Below are 23,739 nucleotides of genomic sequence, written 5' to 3' on the forward strand. Positions count from 1 at the left end.
TAAGAAATAAAAGAGCATCAAATAAGGGAGAGAAGTCTCAGCTGCTGAAAACCCCACTGTCAGGAATCTGGCAGTAACTCACAGCCTGAAGATGAGACCTCTTTTAGTCTTTGGCTGCATAACTGATTAATTACTTTCTTACTCAGACAGGTCTTTCTAGTTTGCCGAGAAAAAGCAAAGCTGGGTTTCATAGACCTTGGCAAGTTGATGACTCCTGGGTTGCTTTCCTTTTCTCCAGATCTACTCTATTTTTCACGAGCAGACGATGCTATGGCCTCTGTGAATAAATTCGGAGGATTTGAGCACTACCCAGCTGGTGTAGTTCTAAAATAAGGGTCAGGTTATATTTAACTCAGATGTGGTCTGGTGCAGGCCCCACCACCACCACCACCACCACCACCACCACCACCACCAATTGTGGATTGTGCAGTAATCTTGAGTGGGCAAAAACTCATTTGCCATAAGCCCTGCAGCAGTATTAAGATGAGGTCAAGACATCATCATTTCCCCGAGTATATTGTCCGAGCATAACAAGAGATTTAAAGCCACTAGACGTCTTGAGGGACACACAGAGTTCAGTAAAATCCCATCTAAGCTGACTGCACTGAACTCACCTCCTGTTCCATACTGTCCTTAAAAACCCAATAAAAAGACCAGTAAAAAAACCCAACACTGTCCGTGATATGAATCCATTTATGGCACAGGGGTGACTTGAACACACCTCAACTACTGCGTTGTCAAAAGCAGGTGCTCCCCCATCTGAGGAATGTCCATCTGAGTTTAAAAGGTCACACCACGATGCCGGCAGAGCATAAAGTATGTGAAACATCTTGACCTTACGAGGGTCATGGACTCTAAGGGGCACCTCTCTGACCCATTTCAAGATGTTTTTGGAGAGGAAATGCTCTCAAGTTGTTAGCATGCATTTCATCTTAATCATATAATCGAAGTCAAAGGCAACTTTTTGCCCAGATGCCCAAAAATCTGATCCTATTTTTGGCAAAAGCTCCTCCGGTTATTAGGTGGCACTCATCCACAGGGCAACTGTTAGCATATTATCATCAGAGCCGTATGGAAAGCTGACAGAATATTTCTAAGTCTGCCAGACAGAGGTTCAGTAACTCCACCCTTCTTGAGGAAACAAGTGCGGATGATAGACTGTCCTCCTTCAGTCATTTTTTTTTCGTCCACTATCTCTGTTTTTGGATGTCGTCTTCCTTCTTTTTTTTTCTGAGCATCTCAGCGCTGCCAAGCTTGGCTGGGGAAGGAGTGTTGTGATGGTGTAGGCTGCCTGTGTGGATGCGCTTCAAACACAGGGAACACTTCCAATAATGTATGCACATCATGCCCTGGTACGCACACACCCACACAGACACAGTAACACACTGGCAAGACCTAACAAAAGCACATTCCTGCGGTATCTGTGCAAGTGAAAGACAAAAGGGTTTTAATGCCATGTCTCTCACACTCCTGGTAATACAGCCCTGTGAGCTATAAATCTTGGCCTGGGCGCTTTCAGAGCCTTGCAGGCGATGATCAGGGACAAACTTTCAATACTTCACTGCTCGTCTCTGGGTAAGCAGTCATTCTATAGGTGGTACTGACACATCAGAGCCCATGAATGTGTCAGAGAAGTCGTAAGTCACTTTGCTGCTTTGATGCAAGCCAATCACACCAGCACACGCATATGTGCGCGCACAGAGACACCACTAAACATATCTCATGGCCGTGTTTTCAGAGTCAAATGGTCACTAAGTGGTCTAAGTAAATACTCTTATATCTGATGTCCTGCAGCAGTCTGCACATGTAAATATCACACAGACACATCACATGCACACGGACTGCACATGTGTCCATGTAGTGTATGTGCTAACCAGTCGCACGCACGCGTTTTCCTCCTGAAGGACATCGATAAATCTGACAATCACTGCTCTTATATATACAAGTGAGCGAAAGAAAAAAAAACACATGAAAGCCATAAAGAGTGACGCTACCAGATGAAAATGAGCGCTAACGCAACAGAAGCCAAACAATTAACTGGGAGCACGGGAGACAGCAGAAGAGTGCGAGAGGCTGGAGATACGGTAAGAGGGGCAGAAAACAGACCGGCGGGCACGGCACCACTACCTGTTTCACTTCAGCAGGCATGGTCCAAAATCCCGTTTGGTTCCAGCAAAATTTAAAAAAAGAAAAAAAGAAAGAAGGAAAAAAGAAAAAGCTCCCGGGGAAACGTGTGATAGATACTTCCTCCTGTCGGAAAAAGTTCTTCTTTCCCTCCTCTCCTCCTCTCGTCTCCTCACGCTTTCCCGGTTTATTTACGTTGGGTTTTCCCTCTGTAAGCGCAGAGGCAGCGGCTCAGATGCAGGCAGCCATCCTCTACTCGGCTACGTCCAGCCACACGGAGTTAGCGAGGGAAACACCGGAAGTGTGGCGCTGTGCCTTTCAAAATAAAATGATTACGGACGCTCATAAACGATAGATAGATAGATAGATAGATAGATAGATAGATAGATAGATAGATAGATAGATAGATAGATAGATACCATATCATATATGCCCTAAAGCTGCAGAAAAGGCTAACGTTGTTATCTTTTTACAAAAAAACAGCTAAACATAAGAGGTTTTTGGACAAAGTGTGTGTTCTCCATTCTTTAAGCACCGGTTCGAGCACCGTTTCAAAAGTACCGGTTTGGTACTGGTATTGGATAAAACCTAAACGATACCCATCCCTACTCATAAGGTGGAGCAAAACATCTAATGAGAAGGTTAGTTGGTGGTTCGATTCCCTGGTTGTTCCAGTCTGCATCCCAAAGTATCCTTGGGCAATCCCTGAGTTGCTCCTCTTGCATTCACTGGAGAGTGAATGTTAAGACAATATGGTAAATGGCCTGTATTTGTATAGCGCTTTTACAATAGGCACTAAGATGTATAGAAAAAGTGCTTGTGAGAATATGTTTGTGTGTGAATGGGTGAATGAGACAAAAGTGCTTTGAGTTGCTCAAGTAAAGTTTGACTTCAAAATGTCATGTATGTGGTTAATAATCACAGTAATGGTGTAAACTGTGTGGACCTTAAGAGACATGTAGGAGAGTTTACAGTGAGAATTATCAAACAAAACCAAAAGAATTAATAACTTTATACCAATGCAATAATCCTACACCTAACTCCAGAATATCTGCATAATGCATCTTCTTTTTTTTCTAAATTTATGTCTATAATGCTGCAGTAGTGTGTAGATAGTTTTTTTCTAGTAGTTTCAATTTTTGCAATAGATATCTTTTTGCTGCCAAAAATAACACTGACACTTGTATCACTTCCATCAGAATGTCATAAGACTGTTGAATTCCATGACCTAACAGACCACATCGCTGATCTGCTCATTTATATGGCAGCAGGAAGACTGAGCAGTGCTTTGCAACAGGCATTTCTTGTGGAAAACCAAAATACTTTTACTTTGAAAGTCAAATCCTCTCACATCCACTGTAATTTTGTAAATAGGCTGGTTTCTCACAGATGAAAGAGGACCCCTACTTTCTCCTTTGGAGAGATGTTGTATTTGGGCTGTTTATGGACTGGTGAGGTAGAGGACTAAGGCAGAATCTTCCCTCAGTAGCAAAAGCAGGAGCCTAAAAAAAAGGACCAGAGGCAAGCTGAACCCTATGCTCACGCACATACACACACTATACTCACTCAACAAAAAGAAAGTTAGGCAGCCAGAGAATAAAAACCTCCAGGGCTGAGAAAATTGGGTGCGTTAATAAAAAGGAGGGTTCACAGACAGGCAGCGAGAGCTGGAAATGTAGCAGCACTCTCTTTCCTCCCTCTCTTTCTCTCATTGGGTCTATCTCTGGCATCTTAGCGGGGTGGGACCAGCTCCCTCTATGCACTCCAGCTGCGTCTGTCTGTCAGCCTGTCGACCCCTCCCCCTTGTTGGCATAGACGGAGAGCGATAGAGAGGAGGGAGGTGTAGGGGGGCCAGTGGCTCACACACAAAACAAAAGTTGCCCCTATTGAAGCGGAGGCACCCCATACTCTGCAAATTTTTACACCCTGCACACATACAAGCACACACAGCTCCTTTGCTCCAGCTCTTTGTGGCGTTCCTCTCGCTGCACTTGATATAAGGGAGGGGAGGGACGTACGTGAAAGAATTCGCATTCAAATATCTGTGACTGTGACCAAGAGCGAGTAGGAATGTTAATCTAATAACCCAGATGGAAGCTTAGCTAAGGACAACTTTGAGAGAGGTCCGAAAAGACAGCAGAGAGAGAGAGAGAAAGGATGACTGCACTAAAAGACTCAAACGGAGAAAGGAGAAATCCCAAACGGAGGGGAAATGGCTGAGGTTTTGCATTCCACCAGCTTGGCAGTTCATGTCCTCGAATCTTACTGCTCCATTTGTTCTTAATGAAAGACCTGGCCCAGCATGCACCACTGCGTTTAGATCTATTTACTTTCAACAATACTATTTAGAATTCTGCCAAGCAACATTACCTTAAGAAAAAAAAAAGTTGAAGTGCATTTCTCTCTCATATGCGATATCATATTCCATTTAAGCCATTTAAACACTAAGTGAGTTTCATAACCCTTTTAAAAATCTATTAAGTGCTTTGGAATGCTCAAGGGAGCAGATGAGAAAAGAAACAATGCTCTTTACTTTAGCTATAAATCGTGCTCTGCATTTGCTCAATTTATTGTTTTTAATGCTGTGTTTATCGTTTGCCAGATTTCCATGCAGTTTAATCAAGATTATATATCTGTAACTACCCCAGTGGCTCTCTAAGAGCCTGGGCAGAGCTGTGCTAACATCAGCTTGCCATCTGTTCACCATCTTCATTTTGCGTGTTAACATTTGGTTATTGGAACTAAGCACAGTGCAGGTGAGGCTGATGGGAATGTGATTCATTAAAATGGGTTGGTTGCAAATTGAAATTTTTATTTCATAATAGCATTATAGGAAAACACAGAGGAACACCAAGGCAGTTATAATGATTCCTAAAGGGGAGCATGAATGTTTATATCAGCTTGCACTGCAGTCCATTTCAGTGACTGAGATGTTTCACAAAAATCTCCCCTGAGGGAAAAGTAAGAGTATAAGTCAGAAGGATTCCCCATCCGGAGGGGAAGCGTGTACACATCACATAGTGATAACCGTCTGGCTCTGGGTGAAACTCAAGGGATCACCACAATCGTGGAGTGAGTCATACTTTATGGGTTCATCAGCATCTCTGCAAAATCTCACAGTCACACACGGTGACTGAGGCGTGCGAGTCTTCATCATTTCATTGACAAACAGATCTTTTCATCTCTACCTCGGGCACCTATAATAAGGCATTCCCTTCCAGCAATGAGCAACAGTGGAAGAGCAGAGAAGACAGGCTTCAGCACACTAAAAACCCTGACAGTACATTACAATCAAGATTTCATATTAAAATAAGGCCTAAAATGTGTTCAGCATAGAAGACTGCTGTCAGACAAATGCTGTATCCCCTTGAGTCTAGTTAACCCCACACCTAGGCCTTGTAGAAAACATGTACAAGGTGTATGAATAATCCAGGAGTTGTAATCAAAGGTCCAGAAGTCGGCTTTAGCCTGTCAGGGTGTATGGTGTGAAACAGATGGTAGAAAGGTTAATGTTTGGCAACAATGCACGCTTTGACAGCCAGACAACTCGGATGAAGCTACATCTGTTAAAATCATGCTTTTCCACCTTTTCACGGTGGCAGGAAAATACAGAGAAGAAAAACTGAGGAGTAACAAAAGGTGGTCCACAAGTGAGGAGCCATTACAGCAGTTTGAAAATATATGTGGCGCTTCATTACGTAAAAAAACGTTTGTAGAATATTCAATTTCAAAAGAGGGATTAATGACATTTAATTCTGAATTCCTTTCACAATGAGCCCAGAACACATTTCTCAGGAAACAGCACTTTGTCATAAAGCTTTAATAAAGGGGTGAGTAGGTTTGGCCCAACTATGCCACTATACACAAAACAGGATTTTAAAAAAATGCATAAAAAGTCATTTCAAAGATAAATCTGACTTTGCTGCCCTGCGTTGTTTTAAGACCATCACTGCACAGCGCAGGGGCCGGATGGCAAACAATATGTATGTCTGAGGGCAAGATGATGTGCTCTGCTGTAGGCTGACTGCTGTTTATCCTAACAATGGCACAGCTTGCAAAAAAGCCCTTATCTAATACTATCATGTTTTATTTTCCCCTCGAAAAATGACTAGTCAGCGATGCAGAGGATTAGAGTCCAATCTACTGGGGGCTTTTGTTGTGCAAAAAGGCAATTTTCCCTTCATTTGGGGAAATAAAGCTCTTTTAAATGGCATCACTTCAGATCAAAAGGTTCTATTTTCTGTTTTTATGTTGCACTGCCGTAATTGCACAGCGAGATTTATAAAAACAAGTATAACCGGATTAAGCTTTTCCTTGTTTTCCATCTCGTCATGCATAATTGGGACACTGAAAGAGGTGCAAACAGCAGAATCTGAACCCGTCTGACGATGACATGCAGCAAATCATTAACTTTTACGGCCTAAAATATGCTTTCTGTCGCCTTCATTTCAGCTGAGCATGTCTTTTGCATCTGTAATGGAGTCGTCCAAAGAGGATGTCTATTGTTATATATGGTTATTATTTGAGTTCTTCAGTTGCACTAATGCCTAAGGCCTCCATCTTTTAGCCAAAAACCCTGAGAAACCTATCTTGAGACAGATGAGCAGCTTACATTTGCAGAAAAACTTACTTTCAGCCTCTCCTTTATTTACAGGGGGCAAACACAGCAGGCAGCTCCACATGTTTGATTTTATTTCTTTTACTTCGTAACACAACTTTAAAGGGCTCTGCGTGCGATCCTGGAGTTGAACTGGAGACCTTCTGCTTGTTAGGCAAATTTGTAAAGCGCTACACTTTGGAGGCCCTGTTGAGCAGCTTACTTTCTGGAGTTAAAATCAAACAATTAATTAACATCAGAATTTTTTTTTTTTTACACATCAGCTTAAATTCCACAATTGTTGGAGAGAATTGGCTGCCGCTGTTTACAACAGTGAGATTCTTGGGAATTCTGTTGGAAATGAATAGATAAAAGTAATGAAAGTAAATGGATGACTGTGTTTATCTCGGCCTGGAATGATCAGTAAAGTCCCTGGAGAAGGAGGAGTGTAAAGAGCGCTGATATTTTTACACATTCCTGTGCCATTGTCATCACTCTCTACATTCAACAATCACTGTTAGACACTGTGAAGCAATTCAGAGACTAGTGCCCCTTTCCTTTCAAATATCCCAGCAATTACAAGGACTCTACATCCCTGCTCCAGTTTAAGACAAACTGTGCCATCTTTTCAAGTGTGTGCGTGTGCAACCCAGTGGGAAAAAACAAAAAAAACCAAACAAAAAACAATGGCAAAGCATCGCAAATTTCAGACTAAATAATGTCAAGTCTTTTCCCAGTCTGTTCAGATGTGTAGGGTGCCTCAGCCCGAGGCGATGCCAGGTTGCATTAAAAGTCCGTCGGGCACATTGAAGAGTCAACAAGTATTAGTGAATCTGTGGTGCTATACGATGGGACAGGCACAAAGAGTCTGAATGCTCACAATGGCTGCATTGCACACAGGTGCAAAAGTGGTGCTCTGCAGGAAGCAGCAAACACCAAGAGGTTTGATTCTGTTTCCATCAAAAGAGCTGAGAATTTACACTAATTCCAGGTAAAGTAACCTGCTGAGATTCAAGGCTTCCCCTACTGAGTAGATTCTACTGAGTTTTTTTTTTTCATTAGTGGATTTGTCCGCCTTTAATGTGTTCCTAAATGCAGGCTTGCAGATATTTCCTAAGAACTTGGAAAACAACTCTGCCAATCAAACATTTTTTTAAATTATTGGCCTGGATGAAACTCGCTCCCTAATCTGGCAATGTACCTAAATATTCACACTGCATCAGCGTTTATTAAAGAACACTCAAGTAAAACAGAAAAGAAAGGTTTAATTCCAAATCTTATCTATTAAAAAAAACAGTTATCTTTGTTCTGGCAAATCCTCCCAAAAAAATAAGGCTCTGTGCTGCTTCTGTTTCTCATTCGATCACCGTTTACATGCTTGTAAGTCACATAGTAAAAATGTCACAGCGGTATGTTAAACTCATGGGGATAATTAAATCAAGACTTTGAACACCTCCAGCTATACTATAAAGTTCGAAGACTGTTTTCCATTTAGCCTTGTTTAGTTATCTTGCTGGACGCTTGTAAAGGTTAGGTCACATTCCTCAGGTGGCGCTGGGGGTCTCGTGCAAAAGAAGAGCTCTATTTTAAACACACGGTTCAGTCTTTGGATTTAACAACCAAGCCGAACAGTCAGTTAGATGGGAGAGTATCGTGCCCGTCTTCAAGAGTATAAGTAGACTTTCATGTTACGCAGAATGTTCCCACCGAGGCGAGGTAGTGCCCTTCAGAGATATTTAGCCTGTCTGTTCACCTATGTCATGCATGGTAAAGGAAATGGAAGCAGATTTCAGATGCACCTCTTAGTGCTTTTAGTGAGGGTAATGGTTTAATGGATTGTGATCAAATGGGAGGGAGGTGCAGCAGGACAGGCATTAAGTCCACCAACATTGGAGCTGATCTGAAGGATGAAGATTTGAGCTGGCCCAGAGGAATATAAATAGCCCACAGCCCATCCCTTCAAACCTCTCTCTCTTCCTGTTCACCTGAACAAGAAGAATCTGCATAATCCTTGAATTAAAATTTTCTGTCCTTCCACGTTAGCTCCGGACCAAGATGAGACACAAAAACGACTTACCCTTCCCTTCCGAGCAGTTCCCACTTTGATTCATGGGCCACTGCCACGAACTTGACTCTTAATGTTGAAGCAAGTTGAATAAAACATATAATAATGGCACATGCCTTCTGCATTTTACTTTTAGGTTGAGCAGTGTAGTAGGTAGAAGTCTCTCCTACCTAAGTGTATAATACATTCATTAGATTTGTAACCTGACTAGTGCAGTGTATGATCAGAGTGAGATGTGCAGAATGAGCTGATTGAGGCTCTCAGTGGGAGTGACTGATTGCAGCTATTTGTTTGAGAAGGAATGGGGCGTGCCTGCAAACAACACAGCTGATTCAGGTTGCCAGCATTTAGCTGCAATGATTCAACAGTATTGCTCTCAAACTGCAGTCCAGACATTATCCAGTTTTACATGATACAGTGGGGGAAAATAATTCTTTGATCTCCTGCTGATTTTCCAAGTTTGCAAATCCGCCAACTCAAGAAAGCACATGTCCAGGCCCCTCTTAAGTTTGCCGGTGAACGTCTAAATGACTCAGAGAAGGCTTGGGAGAAAGTGTTGTGGTCAGATGAAATCAAAATCAAGCTTTGGCATCAACTCGACTTGCCGTGGTTGGAAGAATAGAAAGGCTGAGTATGACTCAAAGAACACCATCCCCACAGTTAAACACGGAGGTGGAAACATTATGCTTTGAGGATGTTTGCCCAAAAGGTCTTTGCAAATCATGCCATGTACTATAAAATCTTGGATGCGAACCTCCTTCCCTCAGCCAGAACACTAAAAGTGTGTCGTGGATCAGTCTTTCAGTATGACAATGACACAAAACATACCGCCAACGCAACAAAGAAGTGGCTAAAGAAGAAGCACAGGAAGCAGAATAATTACATGGACCTTAAAGATCCAACATGAGACTAAATGAGCTAGTCATGACCAAAAAAATGACAATCACTCGTCAGTTGTTTCAGTAACTATGAGCTGCGAGTGGTAACCATTTGAGTTTACAAAACGCTGCAGTCATCAACAAGCTGTGAACACACACACACACACATAAAAGACAGGCTAAGCCTGCAGCCCACTGAACATACTTGTCTTCATAACTTAACTTCTAATTTATTTCGTTGACGTCCTCTTTGGTAAGAGGACATGAATGTGGGGTGGTGGTTAGCACCGTTGCCCCCTGGATATGAATCCATCGGGTGTCTGGGGCCCTTCTGTGTGGAGCTCGAATAATCTGCCTGTATGAGTTCTCTAAAGGTACTCCGGCTGCCTCCCCGCAGTCCAAAGACATACATGTTAGGTTAATTGGTGATTCTAAATTACCCATATTTTTAGAGTGAGTTGTTTGACCTGTTCAAGACGTACCCAACCGTTTGACCTATGACAGCTGAGAGAGGCTCAAGTCTCAATGAAACCCTGAACTGGATAAACAGAAGATGGACTTTTGTTAAGATGTAGGAACCAAATGTGCTTAGGGTTAGGGAAAGATCACGGTTAAAATGTAGACTCTGAAAGCAATAAAGCCTGTTACCAAGCTACATTTGCTATTTTATAAAAACACAGAAGAGTTGATATATGTTTCTTAACATTGCTTCTAGATATCTACATAACATATGCAGACAGCAGCCTACTCAGTCTTCTCCTACTAAGGTAGAAAAGGGTATCAATGACAACAGCTATTGGGTCTTTAGGTGCTCAGCAATACACCTCACAAAAGTGAAGTTGAGTGGATAAGCAGTTGTCAAGAAAATAAAACAACACACACACATTCTCTGCAGATAGTAGTTCATAGAAAGAATGCACTGCCTATATAGTCAACAGTAGTGTGCAAACTTTAAGTGACACCAGTTGCAGTGACTAAACTTTCATGGCAATCCATCTAACAGATGTCATTTCAGTACCAAAGCCCCTCTGCAACTAACAGAAGAGCTTACACTGTCATCCCCAGAGCCATGCTGCCATTATGGATAAGACCTATGGAAATGAACAAATCTTGAAACAAGAACCTTTGAGAAACACTGCTTTAGATGTTAACAAGCTGTAAAGAAAAACTGTACCATCAACACTAAGATTACTGACAATCCAGCCTTCCACCTGAACAACAGTAGTGCCTTTCAATTTGCCTCATGTGCGCCTCTTTCCAAAGATTGTTTGAAAATATGAACAGAAACTTTTGTGACTGTCACATCCAGCAGACAAAGGACCCTTTAAACTGAGGTTGAGGCATAATTAGGTGTTCCATATAGAGCCATGGAAAACAAGCAGCAACATTATTAAAATTTTAATGTGACTTTTCTGCAGGCTGCTCTGTAATGAGACAAAAGTGTTGTAGGAGGGTTACAGGAACAGTGTGGCACACACAAAAATAAACCAAGGAGGTACTTTCACACCAAGGTAATTAGAGTGTTTATAGGAGGCAAGAAGGTTCTTGATGCCACAGCAAGGGAAGAAGACAGAGGAAGACAGAGGAGGGGAGGGGGGTAAACTAAGGCTCATTGTTAGGCAGGTGATTTACGAGGGTACAGGGGCTCCCGGGCCCTGCCAGTGGAGGGATAGAGCTTCTGTCGCTATAGCACCCTCGGCCCTTTGTATCCATTGTGCTTAGCCAGGGCTGGGGGGCTGTGTGTTCTGGGGATGAAAGTGGGTGGAGGGAGGTTGGGGCGATTGTTGGTTGAGCGCTGTGGTGCCATTGCAGGGCCGGGGCCTGTACATCTTCAACACAGACAGCAGCACAGATCAAAGGCAGCACTGTTCCCTCTCTCTAAATCACACAAGCCTTTGAAAACTTCCCACATCATTTGCACAAAGGGATGATATGCCTCTGCTATGCTAGAAGACCACTGACTATAGTGTCAGAAAACCAAACACCAACACTTTATAGCATCCACAGTGCAAAAATTATCCCAAGTTTCCTTTTCACTGAAGTTGCTTTGCAAAACTGTAGCTTTGCTATATGCACCTTTCAATGGGCTCTATGCATGTCCTGTGCAGTGCCGTGGGTAGATTAGCTGTCTGGTGTATATAAAATGAGGTCACCTTCTCCCTCAACTCCAGACAGACATGGCTGTCTGAGTGCTGTCTGCCTTTCTCGACAGATAGGTTTGTCACCATGCACTACTTGACCTTTTAGAGCTTTGGTGATAACACTCCTTCAGGCCAAAATCAATTATGGGAGGCTAACATGATAGCAAATAAAGGAAGCGTGTGATCCTAGCATGATCCTATTGATGGATACAGATTCTAAGGCTCCCTGGTCCGTGTCACTGAATTTCTGCTGATAATTTCATCAGACAAGCTAATGGAGAGTCCGACAGCCTCGTTTTGATTTTCCTCACAGGACAGTGTAGCATAAACACTCTAATTCTCTTCCTTGGCAGCAATTCATAAACAGTTATCCTGAAGTGAATGAGGATTAGAATTCAATTAGAAAGTAGGGCAGTGGTGTTTACAACAACCTTTTGTAATAGAGAGATTAAAACATATTGTTGTGATCTGCCTTTTTGTAACTTGTGTTAATTTCATGCAGGTCCAAAACAAAATAAAGAAATATTTGAAACATCTTAATCTTGAATATTTCTTAATCCTCTTCAGATGTGTGCATGACAACTACATGGGGAGACTTAAATGACAGTGGGTGGTTTGTTGATTTGTTGATTGTTCAAGCTTTTCTTTTGCCTCCAAGCTCTGGCAGAAAGAATATCATAGAACATCTTTTGTCCAAGAAAACAAAATTTCAGCTTTAGCCTGAATAACTTTTTTGTTTAAACACACCACGAGTCTGTCGCCATACTCAATGATGTATGAGGGTACTACTAACATTGGAGGAATCATCCTACTTTTAGAAGGTAACATTTAGCAATTTTCCCATTTTAGTTTAACATGTAAGCATCTTTGCTAATTAGCACTAAACTGAATCTGAAAGCTGATAATGAATACAATCACTTTGCATCGATGTGCTCAAAAAGTGAGTATTGAACAATGTTTGACCTGTAGAATAGAATAGAATTAGAATAGAATTCAACTTTATTGTCATTGCACATGCACAGGTACAGGGCAACGAAATGCAGTTTGCATCCATCCAGAAGTGCTTTAGTGATATAGATATATTACAATATATATTAGCAATAATATAGATATGTGAGTATATTACAGAAATGGGTCTATTACGGTATGTTATAATGTACACGGTATGAAGTATGTTGTGAATATGGCAATAAATAAAAAAGTTCACAGCCTGAAAAATGGTAGCATAAAGTTTGGGATGTTCATTCTCCTCTGGGCTACTGCAATTCAATAGCCCACACCATAGCTCAAATTTGACCATGGTTTTACTAAAGCCAGGGTCCCAACTGCAAGAAGAGTGAGAAAAGAGCTAAATTAATCTGAACATGGTACTGTAATAGGATGTCACTGTTGCAACAAGTCAATTTGCGAAATGTCCTTATTCCACAATGAGCCATAAGTGTATTGTAATTTATTATTATAGATTAGTAACTTCAGCAAAAATACTGTGCACTGAGAGCTTCATAGAATAGGTCTGAAGGACCTAGTCGTCTTGGATTGGCAATGCAAGAGTCTTTGTCCAAACCTGAGAAGGTGTGGTTATAGGATTTTTGGGGGCACTTTAGGAGGCACACCACTCTTTGCTGCTGGAATTCTCAAAAAGTTTAAGTGGACTTGCGAAAGCATACGTGGAGGCAGCAGTACATGGGGATCGAACGGAAAGTTGCTACTGTAAACAAATGCTAGAGCAGCAAAGGTAAATCAAGACCAGGAAAACCTGGACATCAACCATTCTGACAGCTCAACTCCAGACTCCAGAAATATTGAACAAGTGCTTCAGAAAGTTCTAGATGAGCATGACAAGAAACTAGACAAGACAGGAGAAACGGCTTTAGCACAGAAGAAGCTAGTTGAGAGAGAGTTGGGAGTCAACTGGAACCTGGATCAACAATGAGATGAAATTTTCCATATAGGGAAATCCTTCAATCCCGCTTATGTTTATCTCAAAAAGTACCATCTCAAATTGGGGATATTTATGAAGTCATTTCAACATTTTTCACAAATTTCTTGTTCAATAAGAGCGGATAGCTGGTTCTGGGTTTACGGTTAGCGTTCATATATTCAATACACTGTGATGGTAATAAAACAATAACATAATGACAACCTACTGCAAATTTCCAAAGATTTTTTCTGTGGGCATCACAAATGTTTGTTGTTAACATCATGGCAATTCATCTAATAGTTCTTGAGTCATTTTGCAAATAACAAAAAGTCGATCTCATGTTGCGTGAGATGAAAGGTCTTCACAAATAAATAAATAAATGATGTTCTGCGGACCATGAACACATGGACTAAGTTCCACAAATTCCAAACAGTCACTGGGATTTCAGTTTAACATGTGAAAAGGCAAACAACATACATACTATACGGACGAGCCTTGGCTTCAAATTTATTGTGGAAAACGTGCTATATTTCCAAATGATTGTATGATGCATTTGAGTCAATTAGTTTGTGTTCAGGGCAACATAAAAGAAACTTGAGAGCACTGAGCATCAGAGTGTTTCATTTGTAACAGGTCATGAAGTGCTGTGAGGATATGTTTATTTGCTGCCCACTGAGCAGCCTGTGTTAAAAAGCTGACAACAGTGATAAAGGCATAAACGAGCGCGCACTGCCCACTGATGCTGAGACCCAGTCTGTGCCGAGGTGAGCGCCCTGTGGTGGGGTGCTATCAAGATCAGTGGCTTACTGCGCTCATTAGGTGTCTACTTGCATGTGATTTCATTCATCAGAGCAGGTCCACTTTTTTCTTTCCTGACATCAACTTGAAATAATTATGCATTGTGTCTGGCCCCGGGGTTGTGAATCTGAACCTTGAGTCAATGATCCATGCGCCATCGTAATCCATCATACAGCTTTTGGACTGCATGCGAGTATGTGTGTGTGTGTGTTCGGGAGCTGAACAAGGAGGAAGCAGAGATAAAGAAATAATAATTCCTCATCCTTCGTGCCACATCGTTATTTGAATGGAGAGCATCTCACGACACAGACACGGTAACACCTGGCACAGAAAGGCTGGGCAAAGGCAGTTGCCAAGGACTTAGGTGCTGAGCAGGCACTGATCAACGTCCCCTTCCATCCTCAAATGCCTGCATAGAAATTGTTCTGGCATTTAAGCATTTACGATAACGCCAGCAGGAAAATTCCTGGTGGCAAAATGACATTTCAAAGTGATGTAAACAGGTAAACAGCAGTATTCAGTTGTGCCAAATTAACCCCTTGGTTCACAAACAGTTAGGGTAGGGGGATGTCTGAGAGTGAGAGCCAATTCGCTGTTCTCCAAATTAGGCTAACCTCTGGGGAGGGGAGGGTCTCGCTCTCCCTCCTTCTCTCTTACACACAGAGCAATATATTACCTTTTTGGTGTGAGTGACTGACAAGTTTATTTTACCCTTTTTACACTTTTCCCACATTCTCTTCATTAACCCTTCGTGAGACCAAATTTGCAGCAAGCCCTTTAAAAAAACGAACACTAGCACGGACTGTTAACAAATTGTAACTATGGGCAAATACAAGCACAGGCAAATGTAGACAAAGCATTTCTCTCTCTGCACGTCTTGCTATATCAATAATACATGAGACCGCCTCCTTCTCTGTGATTAAAGGTGATGTATCCAAGCACCACAGGTGCGGCATCACCAAACTGTGCTTTCAAATTCTAGTTAGTAAAACATGTGTACAGTCTGAAAGGGTTTCTTCAAAGAAGTGATTATGCCTGGGAAAGTCAGCAAAATTGAAATGTGTAGGTTAGTCAGATCTTCAAAGACTGAAAATAAGCAGAAAAATAAGACTTCATGTCACCTGACCAGGGCGTTCTTAACAAAAAAAGCTCTAATTGCAACATTTTCCATCAGTTTGTAGCATGCAATGAATGTGCATGTTGTGACTGCTGTCATTTTTAAGGAGACTGCAGCTGTCTTATTTCTACATCTTGCATTTCCTGCTCTTGCAGAGTCAGCCAGTATTGACAGAAACCCTCGCCAGGAATCTAATGTCCCCCAGACGCTGGCCAGGGCTGGGCAAAAGGCCACATCCAATCAGCACCACCACCAGACAATATCAAAGACCAGTGGGCGAAAGGAGATGGGATTGGATGGCAGTGGCATAGAAGGAGGGGGCGAAAGAAGACAGAATGAGAGGTTGAATCTCATTAGCTCGCTTTTAAAGATGAGTCACCGCACAGCAGATTACTGAACACCATCCAGGACATTGGAGTCATACAATGGGTACAAGTATCAAAATTACAGGGAAATTGAACAGAGAGATTGCGGGGGGTCCCACGAATGATGAAAAGCAATGACCACGAGCAAACATGGTGATGGGATGAGCCGGCTCAGATGGAAGGCGAGAGCAGAAGAGGTGTCACTTTTGAGAGAGATGCATGGAGGGAGATACATGATAGCGCAGGTTGGTGGTTGAAAAGGACAAGGAGTGGAGGGGGGTGGTCGGCCAGTGTGCTGGCATCGTTTACCTGCATCACCACTTGCTGCCATGGTAGTGGTTGGCTGGTGGGGGGGTTGGGAGGCAGATTGGCACGCTCTAGCTGTAGGTTGACGTTGCGACGCTCCTCCTCAAGGGCGCGGGTCAGCTGCTCGAAACGTGCCTCCTGCTCTTTCACTGAGGCCAGGATGCTGGCGGCTGAGCGAACATCATAATCCTCCATGTTCAGTGTCGGTCGCGGTTTTACAGATCTTCCAAGGGAAGAAAAGGGGGAGGAAGAGGGGGCACCAGGTCATTTAACACACCCAGACCCAAAAAAGGCTGGATGAGTGACATCAAATGGCTGACGCATGCCTCCAGATCAAAGTCAAAACAAACGGCTTGTTTGCTGGCCAAGACAGGATACACAAGCTTTAACAAACACCACCGTGACAGATGAAAATAGAACAATTAGGGTGGGTGACTGGATAAGGGAAACAGGGTTATAACACAAAGAGTGTATCTGTTACAGACAAATCTTTGTCACTCTGACCGTGCGTTCTCCAGCCAACACCCTGAAGGGACATGCTCAGATTCTCCTCATAAAGGGTGACTACAAAGTCTCTGATACTGCAGGCCAGCACAGCAAACACATTAATGAGGATGCACTGCAGGGTGCCAATTATGTGTTTGCTTTCAGAAGTTTGAGCCTTTCTTATAATTAAGACAATCCTGGCACCGAAGATAGCATTCACTGCAGATCTGCAAGAATATCAGGGATGAAAAATAAATACCTAATCCACCAGTTCTAAAAACAACAAAGGGGATGCAACAGCACAGTGGAGACTCACAAAAGCAAAGATTTTTTTTGTGTTTGTTTGTTTTGTTTTCTTTCTGGATACGATCTCAGCCCTACAAATGAACAGTCATAGGCATAAGCGTGGAGGAACGGCGCTGTCATTGGATATAGTCATGCAGAGAGCCATAATGCATTTTGACACACAGGCGCTGTTACAGGCACAAATCCAACACATGCAAGATTCCCACAGCCACCCAAACGGACACCCAGGCCTGGTATCAGGCACACACGCACACGCCATCTATCATAAACAATCAGGATTTCCAAATAACATTAGCAGGCTACAGAGCACATCAATGGCACACACACACACACACACAGCCCGATATTCATAACTGATGGTGGTGTGATATCGAGGGGGCTGACAGCACAATAACAAATGGGTGGTTGGACATACAAAACCCACAGTAATACAGACCTAGTAGATAAGCAGGCTGAGAGCTGTTAGAAAAGAGACATCCCTCTCTCAAAACAGAAGCAGAGGGATGAAACGGCAAAAGGAACAGAGAGCTGGGAGAGGGGAAGAGAAATGAAGGGAAGACAAAAGAGAAAATGGAAGAGATTAAAACAGAAGTGAAACATAGAAAACACCAAACGGCTCTTTTAACTACCTGACTTTGTAGTAAACTCAAAGGTAAAGAAACAAGTATTGGAGCATCATCACATTATTAAAGTTTGTCCACATTTTATTAAAAAATAAAAAAATGCTTTTTATATTTTAAAAAAAAAGCTTCATTACTCAAAGTGTAGCTCCATTTTTTACAGCTAGAACATTAATCATGCAAAGTTGGCAGCTATCCCAGGGCCTCCAGATTCCCCTGTTCACTGGTGAAGGGTGATAATGTGATTAATTGAAAATGTATTGTTAGCGTGCAATAGCAACTGATAGAGAAAGTCTGTGGTGGGAGAAAAACACAGTTAAAAGAAGAAAAAATATTTAAAACATTCCAATTTTGCCAGAGTGGATTGCCCAATAAACAAAAATATAGATATTTTTCCAACAAACTGTCACGTTTTTAACGACCTGACATGTTAAGAAACTGTCATTTTTTCCCGTGTGCATCAGTAAAGACATTTGCATTCATTTAAAAGTCATGATATGCTGTATACTGCATATTGGTTGACGTGGCAGACACTAGAAGGTTAAACAAGAAGGTTCTCTACAAAAATCAAGAGCTGACACTCAGTCAGCAGTTGCATTATATCAAAGCATTCTGGATATTTTCTAGCTGATCTTGTCTCGAGGAGGCGGTCTAGCTCAGCAGGGGTTCACCAATGCAGATGCAAGCATTTGAATCTTAAACAGCTTTGGATACCAAAACAGAATGTATGGCTTTCAAAGGGTGTGTACATGTGTGCATAAAAAGAGCCTTCTTTTACAATAGGATCCGGTGAGCACCAATAAGGGCCTTTGAAGCACACAATCCCTCTTTGAAGTTTCCTACATGCTGATCATTTATTTATTTGGAGTGGAGTCTGGCTCTTTCTTGCAATACTACCAAGGAGAATGTGCTTCCAAAGTTAAACTCCACAACCATCTGAACAAAAGAAAATGTTTCATTTTCTGTTTACAGGAACAAAATCTCTCATTATAACTCTCGAGAATCGAGTATTTTTAAATGAATTGTTCTTCCTAAAACATTTATGTCTGGTTTGAGTTTACGGTAATCAGCCGGTCAGGTTTCAAAATGGAAACAGGGCTGGGAAATGGAAAACTGCGCTCAAAAATAGCATCCTTGTCTGTTTTCAAAGTTATCCACTACTTGAGATAAGTGACAGAAATAGAGTCCCATAGGCCATGTTGATTGGGCATATTTGCGGACAGACTCTAATGATTCACACCCCTGGAGGGTTAGGGGGGCAATGTAACCATTGCTTCCTGAGTCATAAAGGGAATTATATGGCAGGCATGTCAGCTACGCCCCACAGCTTATCATTACACACCAACTTCTGGCCATACTTAAAATAGCCCAGAATGGTCAGGGAGGGGGCATCTGAAGAATTCCCCTCTTCCACCATGACAGCCCTCGTTTTTTATTTTTGGCTTTGGTTCAGCAGATGTTTGATAACGGCCTGGGTCAGAGGGGATGAAAACATAGCCATGTTCTTAGATACACCCTAATTACTCCCAAACTTTATGTGGTGGAAACATATCAAAATACAACTCCAGGGGTGTGGAGTGTCACTTGTGTGTGCCACTACATGAAGTTTATGTGTGGAAGGAATGAAAACTAATCAAAGAGATGATATTTAAAAAAGGAAAGAAAAAAAAGAAAACTGTTTAATTAATTCCACAAAGAGAAGTGGGTTACATCTCACTACTCTTAAGGCGTAAACATCTTTAATTAAAAGGAAAACAAGCTCATATTCCATGTGCAGAGCTGACGCTTCACTTGCGCTGTTGCAAGGCTTTTCCTCAGCAGTGAACTCGCTTTAGCAAAAACTCACCGCTCTAAAAATAGCCCGGTAATAAATATATCCACACGGCCACATTTTTGAGTGTGGATTGGTAGATGAGAGGCAGCAGTCGCTCACTTCAAAGGCCTGCTGGAAAATCCTGTAATAAATCCCTGGCACTTTATTCATCAGGTCTGTTGGACTCCCCTAAAACAAATCTTCCAATGACAAGACCCTCTGCCATCAAACCCCTCTCTGTAGTAAACTGGCAGACATTTGAACTGATGTTATTCTCAAGAACAGCTTGAAAGGAGTGAGGCGCCAGCGGTCTGGTTATCTGCCTAAATTACACAAAGGCTCTGACCAGTGGAAAGGTGGAACGGCAAAGATTTGAGCTCTGTCCTTTCTTTTCCTCCTCTGGTGTAAAGCAGTGCTGTGTACAGACACACACCAGCAGTTTACCTCGTATCACCATCTGAAACAGCCAATGTGGAAACTTGCCAAGTGCATCTGTAAAAATAACCCGTTATTCCACTGAGGACTGGGTGTTAAACCCTTAATGCTTTGCAGCCGGGAGGTATTTTGGAAGTTTAAGGCGAGTCAAATGATGCGATATTAGTTTTTAGGATTTTTTCCAGTGTTTGATTTATCATGATCTAATTTTCAATCAAGATAAAACATAAAATATGGCATGCTAATTTGTGAGATTCAGGTTCACATCAGGTTAGTTTACAACAGAGCTATTATTGCCTTTTCCCAGTATTCATGCTAAGTGTGAATCTTTAAACTTTTTACATATTCCCCAAATATCCACTGTTTTCATTTTGACTTTGGTAAATTTTAAGAATCAGAGACCAAAGACTGACTGGATGTGTTGCTCCTGAGGAGGCCAACAAGAGCAGAAGCCTCATATCTTGAGGGAGTTGGCTAGGGGGTTATTAGGGAATTGGGGGAACAGATTGGGAGGTAGAGGATGAGGATAATTGAGTGTGACCATTGGTGCCCGATATTGAGTTAGGAACATTCACCTGATTAGGGACTAGGTGGGTGGTGCTGTTCCCCCAGTCCACCCCACCCCTTACTGCCAATTTACCCCTTCTAGAGGCAGCTCAAATTAATTCTTTGCCTAAACCCATCTGATGCACATCTGAGGATGCAGCTCACAGCGGCACAATTGGGTACTTAAAAGCACCTGCTCCTCCTAGAGTGTGTGTGTGTGTGTGTGTGTGCAGTCTTTAATCTCTTTCCGCTGTTGACGTTTCATATAGTCAGAAGACAAATTGGAAATATTAGTAGTATTGCTCCACCTTAAAGTGTCATCGCAGAGCCAGTAATTTCAGCCATTTAAGAGATTTTTTTACCCTTTGCTAAGAAGTCCAATACGTCAAAGCTCTCATGGAGTGTGACTGACAGCTAAGTGATTCATTATAATGACAGACACTTAGCTGCTGTGTTGGATATTTTTGCTCAGCCACAGGAAACCTTTATAAGCTGCTCAAGAGCTACTCAAGAACATGAAAGTCAGCTTGAAGTGGGACTTGCAGGCCGTTGCAGATACTATAGTGATGAAGTGATAGTTTATAGTTTCTTTTTGTCTTTGAAAAAATGACACAGGATTCATCAAACACTTGTAAAAAAAAGCATTTTTTTTAAGTGAATTGCTATTTAATACATGTTACTGAAAGATGACTGCCATTTCCAGTACATATCCGATATGCAAAGATGCTCTGAACACTTCCAACAGAGATGCAACAGGAAATAAAAGAAAGAAATGCACGGTCACCGGGACTGATCCTCCCTCTGATTTAGTATTCCTGTTGCATTTCTTTGAGGAACATTAAAGTGAGTGCTAATGCCCACAGGAGCATTGTTGAGTGACACCAGGATAAGCAAAGCTTAGCGAGGTGTGGGCTCCATAACTAAACATTTTCACAGCTAGAAGAAAAGAAATTCAGTTGGTGTTTACCTGTCCTGTATAATGTGGAAAATCTTATGCAAGTACTTCATATTACATACAAAGTAACCTCATGGTGAAGAGAAAGTACACCCCTTTACAAAATATGGCAAATAAAACCTGAGACAAGCTACAAAACATGACATATACTAAAATGCAGAAGCAGTCTTAAGAAACTAAGCAGACGATTACTGCTTATATAGGATTTAAGAGAGTAAGTAGCAAGTGTGAGCGCCTCAGAAAAAGCAGAGGTTTTACCAGTTTGCTGGTTTGGGCATTCAGGTGTGTGTTAACACAATGCCAAGCAGGAAAGACATCAGCAATGATCTTAGAGTTTGCTGCTGACAGGGAAAGGTTATAAGGCTGTTTCCAAAAGATTCCACGATTCTACAGTGAGAAAGAAAAGAGTCATGAATATATGGCAGGAGGGCGAGCAGAGGCTTTCTGTCATGGTCCCCGTGCCTGCCCAGCCGGCCTCACAAGGCTACACTTGTGTTTTTTCTCTCTTTCTCCCCCTATCTCTCTGCCTGGGCGGAGCTCACAGCTGGCTCCCGCCCTTGGCTCTCACAGCTGTTGGCGATCAGCTGATTATCCGTCTTCTACTTGAGGCTGGGTCACAGATCCTCTCATCGCGGGATGATTGCGCTACTGACGTTAGTCTACCTTTCCAGCTCCCGTGGTCTTACACCTTTATGCCTTCGTGATTTGTGATTGATGTCTCCCTTTCCCTGTTCCAGCTTATCTTCCCGGACCTGTGACCTCCCCGCGGTACGAACGTGTGTGAGGACGTGAGCGAGCGTGAGAGAGAGAGAGCCTTCCCCTAATCCCCTGGAACCCTGAATTTCCCGTCACTGTATATATTATTGCACGGGTGTGTAAATAAATCGTGTTCTGAGACATCAACCTGCTCTGCGCTTGAGTCCCTGCTTTCAGCTCGTGACACTTTCTATGACAGAGGAGGATGCTAGAGACAGGATCAAAGTGAGGCAGATGAGCCGCTGTGGTGTCCAAAAGTGAGCAGCCAAAAGAAATAGAAGGCTGTACAGTGAGAAAAATTATTCACATGTGAAAAACATTCAAAACAGCTACATATCTTCCTAGGAGTAGATGTCCAAGCAAATTCATCCAAAGGTCAGCGCATGCAATACTTAAAAAAAATCTAAGAGCTATACCTCACAGTTAACAGTTAGCTTCAGTTAAATGTTAAAGTTCATAATATTACAATTGGAACGAGACTGAATAAATGTGGCTTGTTTGTAAGAGTTTTTAGGAGAAAGTCTTGTCTTTCTGATAAAAAAAAAAAAAAAAAAAAGTGCTACATTTGGTAAAACACTGCAAAAACCCCTCATATCACCTGTCAAGCATGGTAGTGGTAGAGTAATGATTTGCTGCATCCTAGATGCATGAAGGAGCGTTTCCGCAGGTCCTTCCCCCCTGCAGCTGTCAGACTGTACAATCAGAACTGCTCCCAACAAACAGATGTTTACATCTGCGCTGCAACTGCAATAAGTTAATTAACCGATTCGCACTACAACCTGGTTTGCCTCTTATCTGTAGTTATTTTTATTTAATTTAATAACTGTACAGTACTCTCTGTATATGGTAACCATTGTCCTTAATGTAAATATGTAAGAAAAATTGTGTATGTTTCTGTTCTGTGTCCTGTCTACTGTTTGTTTGTATATGTGTCTTTTTGGCTGCTGTTACAACCAAATTTCCCCTTGTGGGACAATTAAAGGATTATTCTATTCTATTCTCTATTTGGGCTTGTTTTGCAGTCTACCATGAACTCCTCTTTATCCCAAAGTATTGTAGAGTCAGCTTTCCAAACACTGCTTCTGCATTATTGTTAAATAAATACACAAGACTTAATAAATAATAAAATAAACAATGTCACCTCAAGTTGTTACATCATTTTAAGACCTGGTAAATTCTAGAGAATCTTTTATTATTCCCTGATATATAAAACTTTGGAATTGACAGAGGGTGTACTTTTCTTTTTACCATGATGTAGATACAATATGCAATATAACTTAAATGCCACATTCATTTGAACTGTAAGCCCAGTAGGCTGCCATTACTTTGTTTGCTGTGTTGTTATAAAGCTATATAAAAATGCCAGTGCACTCAAAGACCTCATGAATGTTTATTAAGCACAGCCACTGTGATGCAAGTAGATTTTATGTTATGATTGATCCAGAGGGACTAGATCCTCTTAAACATTATGTGTTTGTGGTTAGCAAGATACTGGCATTAGTAAGTCAGC

General features: G+C 41.9%; 1 protein-coding gene across 8 annotated transcripts in view; it reads right to left on the reverse strand.

Annotated features, from left to right (window-relative positions):
• Nucleotides 1-23,739, reverse strand: part of arvcfb (ARVCF delta catenin family member b) — a 255,424-nt gene that overhangs the window by 126,540 nt on the left and 105,145 nt on the right. For 3 of the 8 annotated variants that reach the window (XM_082555955.1, XM_082555960.1, XM_082555953.1), the window contains exon 1: nucleotides 2,128-2,413. The exons of 4 other annotated variants lie outside the window; for them this stretch is intronic. In XM_082555955.1, coding sequence (XP_082412081.1) covers nucleotides 2,128-2,148 — 21 coding nt within the window. In that variant the 5' untranslated portion in view covers nucleotides 2,149-2,413. Of the gene's footprint in view, nucleotides 1-2,127; nucleotides 2,414-23,739 lie in introns of those variants that run through there. One more of the 8 variants, XM_082555954.1, reaches the window with a different exon arrangement.

This window comes from Aulonocara stuartgranti (genome assembly GCF_965226115.1).
Source record: "Aulonocara stuartgranti genome assembly, chromosome: 12".
In the NCBI taxonomy this organism is placed as follows: Eukaryota; Metazoa; Chordata; class Actinopteri; order Cichliformes; family Cichlidae; genus Aulonocara; species Aulonocara stuartgranti.